Source organism: Cnephaeus nilssonii (assembly GCF_951640355.1).
Source record: "Cnephaeus nilssonii genome assembly, chromosome: 14".
Classification (NCBI taxonomy): domain Eukaryota; kingdom Metazoa; phylum Chordata; class Mammalia; order Chiroptera; family Vespertilionidae; genus Cnephaeus; species Cnephaeus nilssonii.
In genome coordinates, this window is record NC_137085.1 from 19,647,059 (window position 1) to 19,668,511 (window position 21,453).

At 41.1% G+C, this 21,453-nt stretch overlaps 3 protein-coding genes across 5 annotated transcripts in view; 2 read left to right on the forward strand and 1 right to left on the reverse strand.

Moving 5' to 3' along the window:
- CTNNAL1 (catenin alpha like 1) overlaps nt 1–5,272 on the forward strand; it is a 55,332-nt gene extending 50,060 nt beyond the window's left edge. The window contains exons 15-19 of the mRNA XM_079790074.1: nt 201–249; nt 3,148–3,204; nt 3,366–3,479; nt 4,113–4,196; nt 4,330–5,272. Of these exons, the coding sequence (XP_079646200.1) occupies nt 201–249; nt 3,148–3,204; nt 3,366–3,479; nt 4,113–4,196; nt 4,330–4,395 (370 nt within the window). The 3' untranslated portion in view covers nt 4,396–5,272. The remainder of the gene's footprint in view (nt 1–200; nt 250–3,147; nt 3,205–3,365; nt 3,480–4,112; nt 4,197–4,329) is intronic.
- Nucleotides 5,273–5,420: 148 nt separating this feature from the next.
- Nucleotides 5,421–12,496, reverse strand: ABITRAM (actin binding transcription modulator). 3 transcript variants are annotated; one of them, XM_079790077.1, is made up of 6 exons: nt 12,324–12,496; nt 10,860–10,911; nt 9,834–9,963; nt 7,663–7,739; nt 7,517–7,577; nt 5,421–7,428 (listed from the first exon to the last, which is right to left on the reverse strand). In XM_079790077.1, the coding sequence occupies exons 1-6, from the start codon at nt 12,454–12,456 to the stop codon at nt 7,291–7,293; spliced, it is 591 nt and encodes a 196-aa protein (XP_079646203.1). In that variant the 5' UTR covers nt 12,457–12,496; the 3' UTR covers nt 5,421–7,290. The 3 variants fall into 3 exon arrangements, with proteins under 3 accessions (XP_079646203.1, XP_079646202.1, XP_079646204.1); XM_079790076.1 differs by having other exon boundaries at nt 7,517–7,601; XM_079790078.1 differs by having other exon boundaries at nt 7,517–7,586; nt 12,324–12,489.
- A 35-nt stretch (nt 12,497–12,531) lies between these two features.
- The window catches only part of ELP1 (elongator acetyltransferase complex subunit 1), a 60,331-nt gene continuing 51,409 nt past the window's right edge, over nt 12,532–21,453 (forward strand). The window contains exons 1-2 of the mRNA XM_079790073.1: nt 12,532–12,924; nt 16,193–16,355. Of these exons, the coding sequence (XP_079646199.1) occupies nt 16,206–16,355 (150 nt within the window). The 5' untranslated portion in view covers nt 12,532–12,924; nt 16,193–16,205. The remainder of the gene's footprint in view (nt 12,925–16,192; nt 16,356–21,453) is intronic.

Sequence of the window (21,453 nt, forward strand, 5' to 3'; positions counted from 1 at the left end):
TATTTAAAAATTTTTAAAAGTGTCCAAGAAATAATAATTAAAGTTGCTTTAAGAATAAAATCATAATATTATGAATCTATTCCACAGTCTTCAAAATTTGGGATCTCTTAATATACAAAATGCTTTATAACTTTAATATTGCAAAACCAATTCCCAGGCAATGACTTTTTCTTACCTTCTTATTAATTCATTTATTTCAGGGGAGAGGGGCCACTGAAAACTTCCCAGGATTTAATTAATCAATTAGAGGTAAGTTTTATTTCCATTTTTTGCTGCTACTTCAATTCTGGGCTAAAATAGATAATAACTAATTTCTAAATAATTACGGTATCATGTTTGTGTGCTTACCTATGCACACATGTGTACTACAGAGAGTGGAAGAAAAGTAGAGGGTTTGCTGTAACTTATTGTGGAGCTTTTTTGGTTATCTTTTTTGGGGGAAAAACACACCCTTAAATAAAATAGGAATAAAGTAGAATGGGCTTTGATAGTCAACAGGTGAAATAATAAGTTTTAGGTTTTCCCAAGTAGGTGAAACTGTGCTGTCAGCAGATGCATTTCTCTCATACTTTCCTGAATGCTCAAAGGCTTTTTGGCCTCTTCATTATTGATTGGATGAATGCTAGTGATTAAATGAGATAACACACAAGAAAGTATCAGTCATAGACGAGACTATCAGAGGGGACGCGGTACACGTTAGTCTCCTTTTTCTTCCATATTCTTGATGATTTGGGGCATTCAGGGAGAAACACGTATACCAACACCCACGCTTGTGCCCTGTGTGTGTAATGGAACTGCACATGGGCCCATCTCTAATTCTCCTCGCTTAGGTAGATGCTTTAGAATGACAAGCAGATGACAAGATTCCTTCTTATCTTCCCGACTCTCATGTCAGTCTGTTTGTCCCTCCAAAACCAAGAGCATTCTTGCTTCTGTCACTTTAATCACCTTTATGCCACTTTCTTTGGCATTTCCATGCTTCCACCTGGGCCTCTCGAGGAAAGGGAGGTACAGCTTGAGAGGATGTGTGTCAACTGAGTCAGAAGAATTGTAGAAATATTTCTCTGGATTTTTCTGTAAAGTTGACTATAAATGAGCTTTTTCTCTTGAAACAGTTGGAATAAATTCTAGATTCATTCCAAGTCATACCACAGCATAGTGGGTATTTCACTGCCGAAGATCCACTACTCACCTTCTTCTTGTGTGAGCTCGTCCATGACACTGATGCCTGCTGAATTGCCTACAAACAGCTGAACATAAACTGTTCATCGAATATTGATGGAGTTTGTACCATGTGTCAGACCCTGGACACATGGGTCAGACTCTTTGGACAAAAGTGAACAAAACAAAGCCCCTGTCTCCATGGAGCTTACATTCTAATAGCAGGAGATAGACAATAACGAGTATTAAGGCCCATGTGTAAGGACTTAGAGATGAAAGTGTGTAGGATAAGAACAGAGAGGGGATAGAGGGGCCATCAGAAAAGACCTCTCTAAGGAGGTAACATCTGCATAGAGATAGTAATTGAGAAAGTGGGATGGATGGATATCTTGGGATTGACTATTTGAGGCAGACAGAACAAGTATAAAGGCCCTGCCTGAGGTATGAAACTAGGCTGGGGGAATCTGAGGAACTATAAGGAGGGCAGTGTAGATGCCATGGAGTGAGCCGGAAAGAAACTGGTAACATATGACATCTCTGTAGCCACGGAAGAAACTTTTTCCACCCAAGTATGAAGAAAAACTCATTGGGGGTTTTGAGGAGAAGTAGCATGATCTGACTACATTTTAAAGCTTTTTTGGCTTGATCAACAGGGTAAATGGTAGTGCTGTTTGCTGAGATAGGGGACACCAAGGGACTACACCAGATCTACAGGGTGGAAATTGAGCATTATTTTGCTAAAGACTGATATCAGGGTAGTTCAGGAATAGAGAGAGAGGTTTGGAAGTCATCAGCTTTATGGTGGTTTTAAAACCGTGACACACTATGAGACAGATGTGGATCTTGCCCTCAAGGGGTTTACAGGCTAGAAGGGATAGAAGAGATAGGTAAAATAGAAAGTGGTAATGTAGAATGAGGAGGAATATATGAGTGAATCAATCCATTTGTTTAGACAGGCGTCCTCAAACTACGGCCCGCGGGCCACATGCGGGTGTTTTTGCCGTTTTGTTTTTTTACTTCAAAATAAGATATGTGCGGTGTGCATAAGAATTTGTTCATAGTTTTTGTTTTTTTAAACTATAGTCCAGCCCTCCAACGGTCTGAGGGACAGTGAACTGGATCCCTGTTTAAAAAGTTTGAGGACCCCTGGAGAAGCTCGGTATAAAACTCATTGGTCTTCCTTTTAAAGGAGAGGGAAGGATGCAAAGGATGATTTGACTTTGAGATCAGTTTATCTAATGACAGCAAGGTGTTAAGGCTATTGGACAGAGGAGTGAGTTATCCCTAAAATTATTGCCTCCTTCATATTTTTCATCTATGGTAATTTATGAGCAAAACCTGTTTTTTTTCCTTCACAAATCATTCTCAGATTGCCCTGTTCACTTCATTCTTACTGCTGCCATTTAAAGTTAAGTCTTCATTTTTTTACTCCCCTAGTATCTTTCACTTATACTGAATATTCTTATCAGTCCAACTCATTTGTCACTGTTTTTTCCCATCATCCTGTTCCCCTACTGGGTTGTGCAATGTGTGGTGAATAGGCAAAAACCAATCTGAATTGCTCCTCTCGAGTGGCTGGTTAAAGAATGTGTGTGGGTGACAAACTTTATCTTGCTTAGCTGGAAGTAGGGATGTTCTAAGCCTTTTCGGCTCATGTTCTAAAATTCGTCACCCTTTTATAATTGGGGGTATTACAAGGTGAGCTTTGGATCCCTCCAGAAGTTCAGACACGATTTGTATGGCTAAGTATCATAGGTCCATGGACCCTCGAGTGCTTGGAGGCGTCCAGATGTAGAGGAGCCTCCTTAGGGATGGATGCTGCAGCAGGTCGGGGAAGCCGCCTTCTAAATACCATTAAAATCTTGTGTTTTCCTGGGTGCAACAGAAAATGTAGGTGCACCATGACAGGCCTTTTATGAGTATTTTTCCTTCCAACTATCCAGAAGACGTACATCGAAAGTAGTGTTATTTTTTTCTTCCCACCAGGTTTTCGCTGAAGAGGGCTTAAAGGTTGCTTCAAGTGCACAAGCTTTCTCAAAACAGGTAATGCAGGTCTACCTGCCTGGTGTTGGTGGTGATGTCATGAATACCCACTTTGGGGGTATATTATTAAGATGTAAAGATTTAAAGATAGAAAGATTGATATTTAAGATGGAAAGATAGAGTTTGTTGGAGTTGTTATAACTTCCCAAATTATGTTTCAGCTGAAAGATGACGACAAGCTTATGCTTCTCCTGGAAATAAACAAGCTAACTCCTCTATGCCACCAGCTCCAGACAATAACTAAGACACCTGTGCAGAATCAAGGGCTTCTAAAGGTAAAAGTGAGGGTGGGTTATCCAGGTAGGCACTTGAAACTTGGACACTTCTTTAGCAGGTTAGCCTCCAGCCCCCTTTTCTTCAAATAAAGAGCTAATAACCACAAAAGAACAATTTATTTCCATTTTTCTTGCCATGAATGCGAGTCACCTATTATCTGCAGTTATAAATGACCCCAAGAAGCAGTAGGTTCGCCAAATAAATCGGCTTTTTTGACATGATTAATTCCATAGCATTAAGTCACTTCCCTTAAATCCTAACGTCAGCACATGTCTAAGGCATAGACTCCTGAGTAGGGGCTCCATTCACAGGGAATTAATTGGAGTGCCACAAAGCAGGGTGCTGGAGGAATTGCAAAGTAGGGGGTTCACTGCCACTATTTGAAATGCTTAGAGAAGCCCCAAACAGCCTAAAGTAGAACGGGTTGATTTTCCATCCATTCTTGGGGATTCATGAACTGGGCACGAGAACCAGCAACAATCCTTGCATCTGTGTTCTAGGACCTCAGGTTATCAAGAACCCTTAGATTTCCATCATGGAGAAACGTTATCATTTAAAAATTAAATGGTGATGAAGTCTTTTGAAGTAACCCTTGTAAAGGAGTTTGATTTGCTCACCTTTTGTCACTATAGGTTGATAAATGTATTACAAAGACAAGATCCATGATGGCTATTTTGGTCCAGCTTCTCTCACTTTGCTTTAAACTACTGAAGAAGGTGAGATAGTTTTCTATCTTCACTCACATTTTAAAAACTAGTTTAAAGGACAATGCAAAAGAAAATAGTTATTTAATTTTACAAATTTTATTTTGAAAGTAAAGAATAAATGAACTATGTTAACTCTTTCCAGCTTCAGATGGAAAACAACAGATGGGTCTCAGTCACGAATAAAGACTCCGTGGATGGTAAAACTTGAGAAGTTTTTGAGGACAGATCTCGGGAACACCATATGGCAAAGCTGACATTTTTAAAGCAAATGATCCTTTATATTTTTTGAAGTTCAGTCATTTTATAAAGAAAATAACACTGAAGTACTGCTTTATTTTCTGATCATGAAACCGATTGTGGCTTTTTGACAATTAAGTGCTGTGGTAGTTGCTAGAATTCTAATTGCAGTGTGATTTTAAAATGAGACATTGCCATCAATATTCTTTAAAAATCAAGCCAAATATCCCAGCTGTCTTAACGACAGTTTAATCCAAAGAAGCTATTTTGAATATGTGCTCACCTTTGGCATATTTTACCTTTCTGTTTTCCGTTTTTTATTTAAGCTTATCATCTAGAACACTAACTTAAGCCGGAAATACACAGTAGTCTGGTTGAAAGCAGTTTTTCTTAAGCCTGTGGACCCTCTGTCCACCAAGTGTGAGTGGGCCTCTCGGCCACCCGCTGTCACAGATCATCCATGCGAGGAGCACACATTTGTTCTCTAACAAGCATTTCACAGGCCGAGGCCATCTGTTGTGATGCATAGCCCTTCCCCACCCCCAAAGCTGGGTCATGGAGCTCACACCACGGAATCCTGGAGGAACTCACAGGAGATGGCTTTTAGTTCTAGTTGTAGCCGAGCAGCCTGTCTACCCTGAACACTAGCTGGAATCCTGAACCTATTGTGCTGGCTTAAAAAAAGTTGTTTTTAAACTGTCTTCAGTAGTGACTGATGGAATGAAAGATGTAAGACAGAGAATGATAGAACTAAGAAGCTGTTTAAAATAAATTCTGAACCATACATTTTATATATATGCCTTTGGAATGTTCATTGTAAAACAAATAAATGTCTATATTCTTTTTAATTTCAGGGTTTAAAGCCTTTCTTGTTTTTGTGGGGTGGGATTTGATGCAAGGTTTATAGGTCCTGCCTACCTGATATAGTGCAGTTAACTTTGGTTTGGACTTGTGATAGTGCTTGTATCCCAAAGCTCTGAAATCTTAACAGGACATGTCAGTTGCCAATTGGCTATCCTATATAATAAAAGGCTAATATGCAAATTGTACCTATGGGTGGGAGTTCAACCAACTGGGAGTTAGACATGCACTGACCACCAGGGGACGGTGCAGAACATGGCAGGCATCAGCGATGCGGCACTGGTAGCCGGCAGCAGTGGAGGCGCTGCTGGCTCCACTGGGCCCCGACGAAAGTGGGGGAGGATGGTAGAGCAGGTGAGCGGGTAGCACCAGGCCAAGGCTGATGCAAAGGGAGGCCCCAGCCAGCAGCGGCAGCCGCTAGGGACTCTCCCTGTGCATGAATTTCATGCACTGGGCCTCTAGTAGTTTTATAAGCTTGTCTGATGACTCTTATCTGGGTTAGCCACCACAATAGTCACAAGATTCCAAAGACCCACAGTACTACCAATTAGGTAGTCAGTATTTTATTGAAGGAAACTTGAATTGTATGGGCTTCTTCTTTATAAAAATCATGACGCATGATTTTTATTCCCTGAAACCAAAATATATTTAAATTACAATAGAAATAATGGTGAATGATGAGAGGTAGTTATATGTAAAATAGATACAATTTTTTTTACTATCATTGTGCTGCCCAAACCGGGGGCTTGCTGGTTTGTGATACATTCTCAGTGCACGGCACTGTCAGCGGAGATGTTTGCAGAGTTACTACCTGGATCATGTCTGGTGGGTGTACCTGGGGACAGTCATCTGGCACTTAAGTTACAAGAAGTTTTTCTTGTAAGTTAGAAATAATTTTTAAATTTTATTTACAAAATACTTTTACAGACCTGAAATAAGAATATTCTCTTATTTAAGTTCAAGTCGGGTGGGGAAGGGATGACTTAGGACTTCTACAGCATAAGATAGGGAACCAAAGGAATTTACATGTCAATTGATTTCTTCTGTACTAAACAACTGTTTGGATTTAAAAACAGATATTTAGACATACGTGTTTCAGTATGTCTTAAAAAATAACATTTTTAAAGTCTTTTATTTAAAATTAAGTATAAATAAGTATACCATCTTAAAACATAAATTCAGTTTTTTTAGTTCAAATGTGAAAGCTTTTGTTCTATTCAAAGGCCTGTCTTTGAATTACAGTAATTTCTCTTTTCTTGTTACCCAGTAGCTAGTGTGAGACTGTTACTGTACTACTATTAATATATGTACTGTATTATAATGCTTCCATAAATTAGGAAAGCCCTTTGTATTTTTCAAAGCCTTTTCATGTTGTTCCTCATAGAAGCCACAGTGTTAGAGTTCTGCTTTGCCTCAGAGAGGAAGGCCATCCTGTGGCATAAGGACTAGAGAAGGTACATCTATACACAGCCTCTTATTACAGCCTGGAGAGGACTGGGGGCAGAAGGGGTGGGACTAGACTTTCTGGTAGAGTCACAATGAAGCATACTCGGTAAGAAAGGTCAGCTGTTGTTTCCTTTACCATCAAACTGATGGAAGTTTGAGCAAAAACAATTAACCTTGCCATAACATTCAAACAGAAGTATGTCAAAAAGTAGTATTTACTAATGAGTTATAGGATGGGTAGATTATTTCTACTTGCTACTTTAAAACTTGTGTCTTCTTTTCCAAATTTTCCCCAAAATGCTCTCCTTGTTTTTAATCAGAAATGTTGCTTGTCAGTGTTTAGGAAGAGAAAAGCAAAAGAGGAGCAGGCTGGGTCCATGGCTGGGCAGATCTGAGAAGCTAAAGACAAATGGGAACCAAGGCTTGTCTTGCAAGAGAAAGGGGGAAAACAACAGGCTTCCCTGCAGAAGGCTGGCTGCGGAGAATGCTCCTGCCATACGGTGGTACTTGTTCAGTGCACGGATCGAGTGCCGCATTGCTTTTTATGCCATCTCAGTCCTCACGATGTGGCTGTTGCGGCATTACTGCGTTTTACCACAACTTCTTCATACTGTTTTTGTGTCAGTAACCCTTCTGTTATGCTTTTACTTTCTTCAAATTTGGGCAACACAACTGCAATGTAACCTTCAGTGGATGGCTAGAAAGGAAATAGAACATTTAGTACTGTCATATGACAAAAATCAGATGAAAAGTATGTGGATGGGATCATACTTCTCCCCCTTTACCTTCTCTTGAAGAATAGAAGGCTTATGGAGAATATTTTCATTCACTTCCATCAGCCGTCCTCTAACACAGCTATGGAAAAAAGAACTGTTTTGAAAAAAAAAATCTCCTTTTTTATCTCCTAAATTGTGGTTAAAAAGTAACTCACCTAGATATAGTATATTCTTCCCCATCAGAGCAGTAAATCTTACATAGAGGTGCAAGTTCTGTTAGAAACTGTGCTCCCTGAAAATGAAAGGGAGGAAGTAATTAATTGATATACATTTTCACTTTCCTTTGAGAGGTAGCCCTCAGTGTCATCATAGGATATATTCATGGAATTAGTGTTTTAAAAACCATTTATTCAAACATATTAAGTGCCTACTATGGGCCAGGTACCAACCTAGGTTCTAGGGGAAAAAGCAAACTAAGACACATGTGATAACAGGTAGTTTAAAGATTAAGAATATATTTTTTGAACTTAAAATGAGAAAGCTGCATATAGCTAAGTATAAAGATTTAAACAGTGTAGGAAAGTCCATCAATAAGCAATAATAGAAAATTCAACATGAGAGTGTGACACCAATATTGTACAAAGTTAACTTCATTAAGATTCCGACCTTCTCTAAGATGGTTTGAAAAAGGGATGTTTTTCTAGTTAACAAGTAATGAACTTGGAGGAAAATTTGGACAACAGGTAAGTTGTAAGTAGCAAATAAGAATCATTTACCCATTATCCTATAACCCAGAAGTAAATACCACATTTTAAAAATATATATATTTTTATTGATTTCAGAGAGAAAGGGAGAGGGAGAGATAGAAACATCAATGATAAGCGAGACTCATTGATCAGCTGCTTCCTGCACGCCCCCTACTGGGGATCGAGCCCACAAAAGAAAATCGAACCTGCTACCCTTCAGTCCATAGGCCAATGCTCTATCCACTGAGCCAAACTGGCTAGGGCAATACCACATTTTGACATATCTGTTAGAATGCTAAGGCACGTTATTGTTTCATGTACTCCACACTCTATGGATATATCTGGGGAGTTTCTGACAAAAATCTGCAAGGAGGCTCATGGGAACTGAGGCAGCCATGTCTCGTGTGTTGCTCTTTGTCCCCCTCAAGGAATTTTTCCCAGAGTGAACATAGACATTTGAGGTCAAGATGCTCTGCCTTATGATCTTTACCCCTCAAAACATTATTATACAACATTCATATGTACCACATTGGCTTCACTCCTCTGCATGTGGATACTTCATTCCAAAATACTAGTCCGTGGGACTCCCCACCTTTATAAGGGTGGGGTACTCATCCCAGAGGGTTTGTCTACCACTGGGACTATGTCAAAAGAGCAGAAGTGTTTTGACTCCTTTTTATCACCTCCCTTGGAAGATTTAAATGACGGGCAGTGCTGAGATCTAATTAAAACTTATCTGCAGTGGTTCTATTTGCAGGTCTCTCTCTGTTCTTCAGTAGTAACAACAGTGTTACTATTTTGGATAAAAATTTATCACAGGACTTTCACAAGTACTAAGTGTTTTTACTTGTAATTTGCAGACTTTGTCTTTTAAGAATGGTCCATGCTTTTCTAAGTCCATGTTTCCTGAGGAAAAATATCAATACTCATAAGCCACGTTGTTAGGGGATTTCAGGCCAACAAAGGGGAGTATAAACAAGGGTCTTCTGGCACAGTGAGGGTTATTGGCAGAAATTGTTAGTATGCACTCAGTACATGAAGGACCTAAATCATCCTCTGTGACAGAGCTACTAAGAGTGATCCTCTCCTTTAATGTGTTCATCCTGCCTAGGGTTGTAGAGGGTAGAGATAGCATTTTGTACAACCGAGCATTATGTGGAAGTAGAGGGTGTGGCTATATGTGTATGAAATAGGCAATGGAAAATGCTAAGGAGCAAATACTGTACATTTTTTAAGATTGCTTTTTTTTCACACCTCAGGAAATTTTTTTATTTTTATTTACTTGTGCAAATATATGGTAGAGTTGGTCACCTAAATTTTACAGAACTCAAAAACTGGTTTAACAAAACTGGGAGGGACAAAATATCTCATATAGTGGTATTCGAGTTGTTCTTTCAAAGGTCCACCTTCCCCTTCATCCTGGGGATGACGGGTGGTGATATAGAACCTGAAATGACAGATCCTCCTGAAATACCTCATTTTTTTGATCTGAGAATTTCTCTAGGGTCAATGTTTTCTTAAGATCAGCATCTCAAACTGCCAAGGAAGGATGCTGAGCATACATCACTGGATTCTAAGACTGAGTGGACCTATCTTTACTATGAAGTAGAGGATTTAAGTAGAGAATTATAGGAACATACCCGTTTAAATTTCCCAGAGACCTTGTTCTGAAGTCTGCTACAGTTGGTACTGATTTGATAGGAAATGCTTTTAATTGTTTTTCCACTTTGAAGAACTGGATGAGATTCTGCCAATGTGATGACACATATTCTACAAGGAGCAAAAATTGGTCCTGTATTACTGCTTGATATAATTTTTCCTCATATAGCACAGTATTCCTCCTGACCAAAGAATATCTGAACTGACATTTGTTTAGTCGAACTATCATTTCCCTCTGTTTTCTGTAGAAAGGAATGCAATAATAAAATGGGAGAAAATGGGGTTTTATATACTTCCCAGAGAAGGGAAGAGTACCAGGTCTTCAGGTAGCACTGAGGTAGAAGAGAGAGTAGTCAGGAATGCCCATATACACTGAGTGGCCAGATTATTATGTGTTCAGAGATCATAATAATCTGGCCACTCAGTGTATATCCTATATAATAAAAGGCTAATATGCAAATTGTCCCCTCGACCAGGAGTTCGACCAGCAGGTAGGCCGGCCAACCGCCCATGTCCCCTCCCCCTGGCCAGGCTGGCCGGACCCCACCCCCGGGCCTCTAGTGTGTGTGTGTGTGTGTGTGTGTGTGTGTGTGTGTGTGTATACACACACACACACACACACACACACACAGAGTGGCCCGATTATTATGCCTTCAGAGATCATAATAATCTGGCCACTTAGTGTATACAGGATACCACCTAGACCTCCACCCTAGCCTTCTCCAGGGGCTCTGGCAATTCAACGGTTAAGCAAAGGCTGGTTACTTCAGGCCGTAGTAACTGACTGAGGGCATGGTGGTCCATTTGGATGTTTGGATAATCACACTTGTTTAACATGAGTAGGCACTGAAAGGCTCATTCTTGTCAACCTAACTCCTATCATAAATAATACTATTTCAACACAGTGAAAATAATCATTTATTGAACATTAGTTCAATCCAACACCATACCAGACTACTATAGCAGAAAAAAATTTTTTTTTAATTTAAAATTCCCAATTTGCTTACCGGTTAGAGTGCTGTAGTATACAGTGGTCCTCACAGGGTTTTCCTTTGACATCTAGAAGAATGAACAGGTCAGGAGTTTGTGGAGTCAATATTTACTATTTACTGTATAGCTCTTTCTTTGGTTCATAGAGATAGTAAATTATGAAAATTGTACACATACCAATCACTTGTATCCTTTCGTTACTCGAAAAGATATACCTAAAAGGCTTGCTATAAAGTAAAGAGATGTGGCCCAGATGGAATCATTCATTCATCATTAAAGTGATTACCCTTTGCTCCATCTTGCTTTATCCTCTCTTTAAAATGAGTACACATTATTTCTACTAGAAAAATGCGACTAGTAATGCATTCTTTATATAATACAGTAGTGTATGTTTTAGAAAAACCAACTCCTTGTTTGCCTAGGACTGTCCTGATGTTAACGCTGAATGTCTTGGATTCTGGAAAACCCCTCAGTCATTGGTAAACAGGGACAGTTAGTCATCCAAAATTTGGCTAATAACACCTATGCTACAATATTTTAAAAAATGAGTACACCTGTTATCCCTGAATGCAATGGAGCAAGTATGGGGCTAGAACAAGGTCCCCAACGATGTTTCCACCACTGATATTCACTGCATACACAAACAACAGAATACCCAATTATTAAGTGGCAGATGTCGGCGGCTTCTCTTTTAGTAAAACTGTTGGATTCTGGCTTGCTACCCCTTCCCCCACAGGCCTGATCGAAACTCTAAGGGACCTCAGGAGACTTGCAACCAGGGGAGCAATGGGCAGTGGCAGCTCATCCCAAGCTAACCCCTGGACCTGCTCCCCAGGCCCCCTTTTCTCTGATCCAGTGAGCTGACAGCACCCCGCCCAGGCTCACTTCTCTCCAGTAAGGTTCCTAGAGAGCCAAAGCAGCCCCGCCTATTCTCTCTCCTGTTGCTTTTATCCTAAGCCCTTCCTTGTTTCCCTGTCCCCAACTTTAATAAACCTACTCTAAAAAAAAAAAGGCAATACACAAAATGGTTAGATTCTATTTTCTAAATGCCTCTATTCTAACCCACCTTCTCCCCATCTCTACAGTCTCTACCTTACTTCCGACCAGATCATGTAAGTCATTTTCTTAGGGCCACTCCCTATAGGATTTGCCGCTCTAATCCCGTCAGGCACTCCAGGAGATGGCCATCCAGCCCCTCCCTGCCTACCTCGGCGCCTCACCCATCCTCCCGCCGGCAACCCACCCAGGAATTCGCACAGCGCTCGCCAGCCCCAGAATGCGCTCTGCTGGCATTTTAGCCTTTGCAAATACCCATTCCCTCCTGCTTAAACAAAGCAATACACAAACACACACACACAAATGGTTCGATTCCTTCCATCCTGGGGCTGAGGCACCGGAGAGAGCGCGCGTGGCTGTCACCCTAGTCCCTACTGCATCAGGCCTATGTGGCTCAGGAGAGACCGACATTATTCCCCACTTACCCGCTTTGTACCAGCGAGTGAAGTAACGATCCACAAGTGACGGCACCGCGGACTCCACGGCCACCGGCTCGGTAGCCATGGCGACCTCGGGCACCGCTCCCTCCGCCCCCGGAGACCCGAGCACTTCCTCCATGCTGGCCCGGAGGAGGCGGTCCTTCCGGCGCGCGCCTGTGGCGTGCGCGTGCGCACTGCAATACTGGCCTGCAGGCTCCGCCCACCGACGCCAACCATTGGGCTTTGGGGTTGACGTCGACGTGAGGATCAACTACAATAGCATTTCTCTGTCTTTCTGGGGCGGCTTGCGGAAAAGGCCGGTCACGCCCCTTCAGCCGAGTGACGTCTTTCCCGCGCCGCTCTGCCCGTGTTCGGCCTGCTTCGCTGGCCAGTCGTTGTCCCATCGGCTGCCTCTGCGCCGGCTTCAGCCACTAACTACCTCGGGGCTCCGGGGGCCCAGTGGCCCGGAGGCCCAGTGCGCCCGCGAGAGCTCGGAGCCGCGGACGGAGAGGCGCGTGCGCAGCCGCGGGCGGACTCCGGGAGGCCGGCTGCGCGTGGCCCGGGAGGCGAGGGACGCCCCGTTGTTGGGGAGCGAGCGCGGCGTCAGGTGAGCGTTCCAGTGACTCCTGGGGTGGGGGCTCGCAGCCCGGCCCGGTCCGCCAGGTCCTGATGCCGGGAATGCCCAGCGCGCACCTCTGCCCGGTGCAGGCCCGGGCGTGGGGTGCTGCGTGACCACCTCTGCCCTCGAGCCTTAAGTTCTCTTTCTGCAGGTTTGCCTCCACCTGCGGCATTGGGCAGGGGGGCGGGCCCTGCTCCCCAGCTGCACACTTTCCCCAGCCTGCGGATTCCTTGCAGGAGTGGGCAGTACCGCCGAAAGCGAATCAATTAATGCGCGATAGAAGGCGATGGTTATTAGAAGTTTAAATACGGTGGCGGGTCCCTTCTCGTGTCTGGGACTTTTTCGTGATGTCCCCTGTGCTTCTCCGTCTAATGTGGTATATATTATATGGCCCTCTATACCGTTAAGCTGTGACCTCTTGGAGGCAGTGACAGCATCATTTCTTGTCTTTCAGATTGGAGCACTTACCAAGTTATCAGTTTTGTTTTTAGTCGTCACCGGAAGATATTTTTTTCCAATGATTTTTAGAGAGGGGGAGGGTGAGAGAAAGAGAGAGAAACATCTGTGTGAGAGAGACACATTAATTGGTTGCCTCCAGCATGCTCCCCAGCCAGGTCCAGGAGTGACCCTGCACCCAGGTACAAGCCCTTGACTGGGAAAGGAACCTCGATCCTTCGTTGTGCAGGCCCATGCTCTACCACTGAGCCACACGGCCAGGGCGCTTTCCGTGTTTCATGTAGGCCACACACCAGTTCTTGGGATTGACTAGGTACTTACTGTATAAAGGACTCAAGCTGTATACTGACAGCCACAGAGGTACCCAGTGAATAGTTTAGAATGAAAAGTGTGAACAAAAAGTAGGCAGTTTTCAAGTTGGGGAACAGAGAGAGTAGAAATGCCATGTCCTCAAATAGGGAAAACATGTGGTGGGGAAATAGTTAGTACTTCATTTTCCAGGTTGCATTGATGTGTTTGTGAGACATTTTTGTGGTAACATTAGGAGGTTGAAAATGTGGGTTTATTATCCAATTTAGGGAGGGTCAGGGCTAGACGTTTCCATCTCGGCAGCATATTAGTGAGCTGCCTGGTACTTGTAGTCAGGGGCTTCATAATTAGCTAAGGGATGCATAAAGGAGCAAGGGAAGAAAATGGAGTTGTCAGAAATTTTGGAGATCAGGATTGATCTCTAGTGTAGAGAGTTCTTGACTACATATAAAGACAAAAAAGTTGAATCATTGAGGGCTAGGAGTTGGAGATTGCAGGTGTAAAAGAAAGGGTACTAGTAAGTTGAGGTCCTGGGGAAGTTTGGAGGATACTCCTTTGCTGTCCTTGCAAATTGTGGGGACACTTGGAGAAGATAAGGGAGTAAGGATGATGGGTGTGAACATTGAGAGAAGTTCTTTTTGAGTCGGGGAGAGTCAGGGAGTGGGGAGATGAATGATGAGCTCACCTTGGCAGGTGATTCAGGAAGCTCAGTGATTTGAGAACTCCGGTTGTTGGTTGTATTTGTCAGTCAGGGTCCAGTTGGAAAAGTAGAAATCACATTATTATTTGAACAGAATTTAATATGAAGAACTAGTTAAACAGCTGTTGGAGGAACAGAAAGCAAAAGGTAAACTGATGGAAGTAGCTACAACACTTAGTTAGGGCTGGGGATCAAAACAAGGGAAGCCCCTGGGATTATCATGGCCTAAACTTGGAGCAGAGGCATTCATAAAGCAAGGACTCAGACTTCTGGAATTCAGAGGAGGAGCCCTCCTATGGCTGGATTTCAGACACCTGGAGGGGGCCTGGTTATTGCTGGTACCTCTAGGGATGGGGGAGATGAGGCTGGTCATGGGAGTACAAAAGACTGGGACCAAGGGCCCCTGCAAGGATGAAAGCCCACTGCTGGGGCAGCAGGTTTGGGAACAGTAAGCTAACAGGAAATAGTGAGTTCCTCTCAGCTCTTACTGCCTTTACCCTCCAGATTCTTATCCTTCGGTACATAGACTCAGGGCTCCACAGGTTATTGGTGAATATTCACAGGGAGGGAGATGAATATATTTTTATGATCTGATCATGGCAACAATAACAATGATAATTATTATTAGGTGAACCAGAATGGAAGAGCCGGAAACTACACATCTGGTCCCCCTCTTGTCTGTCCTTACCTCTTGCTACTGTATCACCCGTTTATTCTCCTCTAGTCAGACATGCCAGGCAGTCTCTCATCTCAGATCTACCAGTTCTTTCAGATATATACCAGTGGTCATCTCTATGTTTAATGAAAGATCAAGGATGTAATTTTTATATGCTTTGGAAAGTCTAAACTTTCTGTGCAGAATTAAACTTAAAACCTTTATGGTATAATACAGGTTCAAATAATTTCTAGAAGTTCTTGAATATAAACATCACCTAAGCTTATAAAACCATTGTTTACCTTGATTTTTTTTTCTTGCTTCCACCATACATGGTTTTGCCTTTCTCTTAAACCACATTTTATATATTATATCTTTCATATTACACTTAACATTATCTGCTGTGTAGGAGAAGGATTACCTCATCTTTTTCAATGTCATATGCATGAAATGCCAAGATGAGAGAATTCATCTTAGAATACGGTGGCTTTAGGCCATTGTGGTTTGTGTAATTGCTACTCCTAACATAATTTAGGGATTTCCAAGTATAAACCTTAGAGGGATCAGAATATAAATACCCAGCACATTAATATTTGCTTTCCTCTTACTTAGATAATATACATTAAAGCAAGTCTGATTTTGCCAGATTGAAGTAGGTTTCCTGTTTATCATTCTTTTCTCTCCTTACTCTTGCACTGGCAAAAACCAGGCCAGGAAAGCTGAATTACATGAAGTAATTATATCAAGTCATTAAGCAACTCAAACATTGGTTATCATTTTGAAGTAAACTGTTATAATTTTACAGGTCTTATTTTCCCTCTTAGAATGGTATGTACTTATATTTACTTCTACTTTTGATTTAAATTTTAACTTTTTTAATGGAAGTATATCCCAGCTTATAAATAAATGTATTTAGTGATATTAAAGGAATTTCATTCCAGATTTTCTTCAAATATTTATATGTATTTTACATGATTTTATAAATCTATTGGATTATAAAGTTATCCTTATATTAAAAAATAAAATGTTTTTCCATTCATTTTCTTCTTTCAAATTTACAGAGGAATAACTGATGTTAAATATTTTTGTTTTAGAACTGAGTGTTTTATCAAGGGATATTTGTACTTTTCTTTCAGGAATTGCTTCACCATGAGAAATTTGAAGTTACTTCGGACCCTGGAGTTCAGGGATATTCAGGCTCCAGGGACACCTCAGTGCTTCTCTTTCCGAACTGAGCGGAGCACAGTGCTCATTGGCTCAGAACATGGACTGGTAGAAGTGGACCCTGTCACAAGAGAAGTGAGTTATTGATTGAGAATGCAAGCATTTGGCATGACCGCTGACTTGTTTTTTTCCAAACTTGCTTCCCCCAGATAGTCTTTAAATCGTACTGATTTTTTATACTCCTAAATGAGAACTCCCTTTGTTTTACAGTGATGTCATATTAGGTGTAATTTAAATAGTAACCTACCTTTTACTTTGCTACTGTTTTAAATATGAGTTGGCAAAACTCTGACCTCATATTTTATGTGGGTACCCTACTTTTTACCCTTTCTACCTTGTACTTTTTGTAACAGTGGTTCTCAACTGGAAATTGAAAATTGCCATTTTAAAACTGTTTTTGTAACAGTGGTTCTCAACTGAAAATTGCCATTTTAAAACTGTTTCAGCCTCCATCTCATACCAATTAAATCAGAATCTTCACTCTAGGATCTTGAGCATATATGTATATACATATATATATATATATATATATATATATATATATATTTGTATATGGTGGGTCAAAAGTAGGTTAATGGTTGTTATGTGGAAAATAATACAATTAATAAATGATAATACAAGAATAAACTCTGGACGGAAGAAAGATGGTGGAGGAGTAGGAGGATCTTTCTCCTACCTCCTCCCAGGATCTAACTGGAATTAGAACTTAAGTGGGAAATATTCACCCTGACATACCTGCTTTAGACAGAGGGAAGAGACTTTTAAACAAGGAAGGCCAGAAACCACCTATAGACTTGTAGGAAGGGCTGGGTCGAGAGGCCATTGGCTGAGCTTTCAGGAGCCATGGGCCAAGGGTGAGGAGGGTTCCCTGGGAGAGAGTCTAGGACAGCCAGAGAGTTGAGCCACTGGGCAGTAGCTGCCCACACAGCAACCGGGGGTGGAGCTTCTAAGAGCGCTGAGCAGCTTGGCAACAGCCACCCACGTAGCAACCAGCGCCTGGCTTATATCAGCCAGGGAGCAGAGCCGCTGGAGGCAAAGCCACTTTTTTTAGACGGCTAGAGCTCAGGAATTCTGTGCCCAGTCTCTCACCCAAGTTTTGTTGGAGTGGGAGGTGCATACTGGAGTTGCCTGAGGAGAGACAGGGGTAGAAGGGGTTAGGGAGCATGGCAGGGAGGACGGCTGCCAGGATACCTGTGCTGTCACCCCCTTTCTCCCATATTACAGCGGTATTTCTCCTGAGACACACAAGCCTCTCCCTGTACCAAAAGCCTGGGAAAAGGCAATTACCCCACCCCTTGGGATACAGCTCAGGAGGCAGCAATCTCAGGAAGCATTAGTGGCTGGCTATCTTGCATGAATATTCCCCCTTTTCTCTTTCCCTTTTCTTCCTCTTTTCTAGTATTCTTTAATTTTTATTTTATTAGTAGTAGTATTATCTTTTTTGTTTATTATTCTTGTTGTCTTTTCTCTTTCCTAATTCTCTTTTCTTTTGGGGTTGTTTTTGCTGTTGTTGTAGGGTTCTTTTGTATGTTTTGTTTTGTTTTGTTTTGTTTTGTTCTGTCAGCACCTGCATGGCATTGTCAGGCTTGAGCATCACAGTTATCCAGCCTGAGAGGACATCTCACCCAGGAATGGAAAACAACGGTCAAAACCCAATTACAACAGAAGAGCCCAAATCACATAAGGGTCACTACTAGAGCATGCAGCTCAGTAGTTCAGGGAGTCTGCACCACTGGTTCCAACAGGACATTTACTACAAAAGACCACCCTTGCTAAGACCAGAGTCATAGCAGGTGTTTTAATACATAGAAACAAACACAAAGATACAACTTAAAGGGGAAGACAAAGAACCCCTAAATGAAAGAAAAGGAGGACTCTCCAGTAAAAGACTAAAAGAGATGGAGGTAAGCAATTTACCAGACATAGAGTTCAGAGTAATAGTTATAAAGATGCCCAAGAAACTTAGTGAAAACTACAAGGAACTTAGTGGGAAATACATTAGCACGAAAGACTATAGAAACCATGAATAAGAACGAATTGGAAATGAAGCATATTGTATTTAATATCAATAATACACTGGGAGGAATTAAAAGCAGGATTGATGAAGCAGAGGATTGATGAAGCAATTTGGAAGACAAGGTAGAAAGACACTCAGAGAAATAAAAGGCAAAAAAACATTTAAAAAGCATGAGAAGAGTTTAAGGGAACTTTGGGACAACCTGAAACAGAACAACATCTGCATTGTTGGGGTACCAGAGGGAGAAGAAAGTGAGCAAGGGATAGAGAACCTGCTTGAAGAAATAATGACAGAAAACTTTCCTAACCTGGTGAAGGGAAAAGTTATACAAGTTCAGGAAACACAGAGAATCCCAGTCAAGAGGAACCCAAAGAGACCCACACCAAGACACATCATAATTAAAATGTTAAATGTTGCCCTAGCCAGTTTGGCTCAGTGGATAGAGCGTTGGCCTGCGGAGTAAAGGGTCCCGTGTTCGATTCCAGTCAAGGGCACATGCCTGGGTTGAAGGCTCAATCCCCAGTGGGGGGTGTGCAGGAGGCAGCCAATCAATGATTCTCTTTCATTGATATTTCTGTCCCTCTCTCCCTTTCTCTGTCTGAAATCAATTAAAAAAATTTTCTTTAAAAAACAAAGGCCATAAGAGACAAAGAAGTTTACTATATAAGGCTAGATGGATCATTCCAACAAAAGGATATAACACTGTTAAACATATGCACCCAACATAGGAGCACCTAAATATATTTTTAAAACTACTGGAGATTGTAAAGGGAGGTAGACAACAATACAGTCATGGTAGGGGACTTTAACACTCCATTGGGTGGATCTTCCAGACAAAAAAAGAATCAACCTGGAAACAATGACCCTAAATAATGCACTAGATCAGATGGAGTTAATTGATATTTATAGAACATTTCACCCCAAAACTGCAGAATATACATTCTTAAGTGTACATGGAACATTGTCAAAGATAGACCACATGTTAGGACACAAAACAAGTCTGTACAAGTTCAAGAAAATTGAAATCATGTTAAGCATCTTCTCAGATCATGATGGCACGAAGCGACATCAACTATAATAAAAACACCCCAAAACATTCAAACACATGAAGGCTAAGGAGTATGTTATTAAATAATAAATGGGTTACCGATGTGATCAAGGAAGAATTAAAAAACATCCTGGAAACAAATGAAAATGAACAAAATCTATGGGACACAGTGAAAGCATTCCTGAGAGGGAAGTTCATAGTATTACAGGCCCACCTCAAGAAACAAGAAAAGGCTCAAGTAAACAATCTAACCCTACAGCTTAGAACAACAAGAAAAGCCCAGAGGAAGTAAAAGGAAAGGAATAATAAAGATCAGAGTGGAAATAAATTACATGGAGGCCAAATAAACAATATAAAAGATCAATGAAACCAAGAGCTGGTTCTTCAAAAAGATAAAATATTATAAAAAAGATAAAAAAGATAAACACCTTAGCCAGACTCATCAAAAAACAAAGAAGTGATGACCCAAATAAATAAAATCAGCAATGAAAGAGACAAAGTAACAACTGACACCACAGAAATACAAAGGATTGAAAGAAAATACTATGAACACCTATATTCCAACAAACGGACAGCCTCAGTGAAATTGACAAATTCCTGGAAACATACAATATTTCAAAACTCAATCAGGAGGAATCAGAAAACCCTGAATAGGCTGGTAACAATTAATGAAATTGAAGCAGCAATAAAAAACACACCTCAGCAAACAAAAGACTTGGCCTAGATGGCTTCATAGGGGAGTTTTACCAAACATTCAAAAAAAAAACTAACACCTATCCTCAAAGTATTCTAAAAAATTCAAGAGGAGGAAGGCTTCTCAGCTCCTTTTTATAAGGCCAGCATTATCCTAATTCCAAAACCAGATAGAGACACTACAAAGAAAGAAAATTAGAGTCCAGTATCTCTGATGAACATAGATGCTAAAATCCTAAACAAAATTTTAGCAAACCAGATATAGCAATATGTTAAAAAGATTGTACACCATGAGCAAGTGGGATTCATTCTGGGGATGTGAGGCATGTACATTGTTCACAACTCAAATGTGTTATGTCACATAAACACAATGAAGGATAAAAATCACATGGTCATATCGATAGAATGGATTTGACAAAATCCAGCACCCATTTTTTTATTAAAAACTCTGCAAAGTGGAAATAGAAGGAGCATACCTCAAAATATCAACATAATAAAGGCCATATATGACAAACCTATAGCCAACATCATACTCAGTGGGCAAAAACTAAAATACATTTCCCCTAAAAACAGGAACAAGACAAGATTGTCTGTCCACTTTCACTGTTCCTTTTCAACATAGTACTGGAAGTCCTAGTTACAGCAATAAGACAAGAAGAAAAAATAAAAAGCATCCAAATTGAAAGGAGTTAAGTAAAACTTACTATTCACAAATAAGATGATATTGTACATAGAAAACCCTAAAGATTTTTACCAAAAAACTACATTTATTTCTGCAAAGTACGTAACAAATTAACACCCAAAAATCGATAGCATTTTTATACACCAATAAAGAACTCTCAGGAAGAGAAACTAAAAAAACAATCCCATTTACTATTGCAATGAAAAAAATAAGAAACCTAGGAAAAAATTTAACCAAAAAGGTAAAAATCCTGTACTTTGTAAGCTATAGGTCATTGAAAAAACAGAGGAAAATACAAACAGTAGAATATACCTTCTTCATTCATTGGAAGAATTAATCATTAAAATGCCCATACTACCCAAAGCAATCTGTAGATTCAACGTAATCCCCACTAGAATACCTTCTGCTTATTTCACAGATCTAGGACAAATATTCCAAAAATTTATACAGAACCAAAAAAGACCTTCAGTAGCCACAGCAATCTTAAAGAAGAACAAAATTGGAGGGATCACAATACAAGATATCAAACTACTAGTGGCCCAGTGCACAAAATTCATGCACGGGGTTGTGTCTCCCTCAGCCCAGCCTGCACCCCCTCCAATCTGGGACCCCTCGAGGGATGTCCAAGTGCCTGTTTAGGCCCGATCCTACCTCTGCCGGCCTGGTCACCCCTAACTGCCCTCCCCTGCAGGCTTGATTGCCCCCAACTGCCCTCCCTTGCAGGCCTGGTCCC

What these genes read in the sequence shown, in the direction of transcription:
- ABITRAM (XM_079790076.1), bottom strand. Translation starts at nt 12,456, where the DNA reads ATGGAGGAAGTGCTCGGGTCTCCGGGGGCGGAGGGAGCGGTGCCCGAG. An exon ending in CACTCGCTGGTACAAAGCGG is followed by an intron (nt 10,912 to 12,323) that starts GTAAGTGGGGAA and finishes TCATTCTTCTAG; the next exon opens with ATGTCAAAGGAAAACCCTGT. An exon ending in CTTCTATTCTTCAAGAGAAG is followed by an intron (nt 7,429 to 7,516) that starts GTAAAGGGGGAG and finishes TTTCCTTTCTAG; the next exon opens with CCATCCACTGAAGGTTACAT.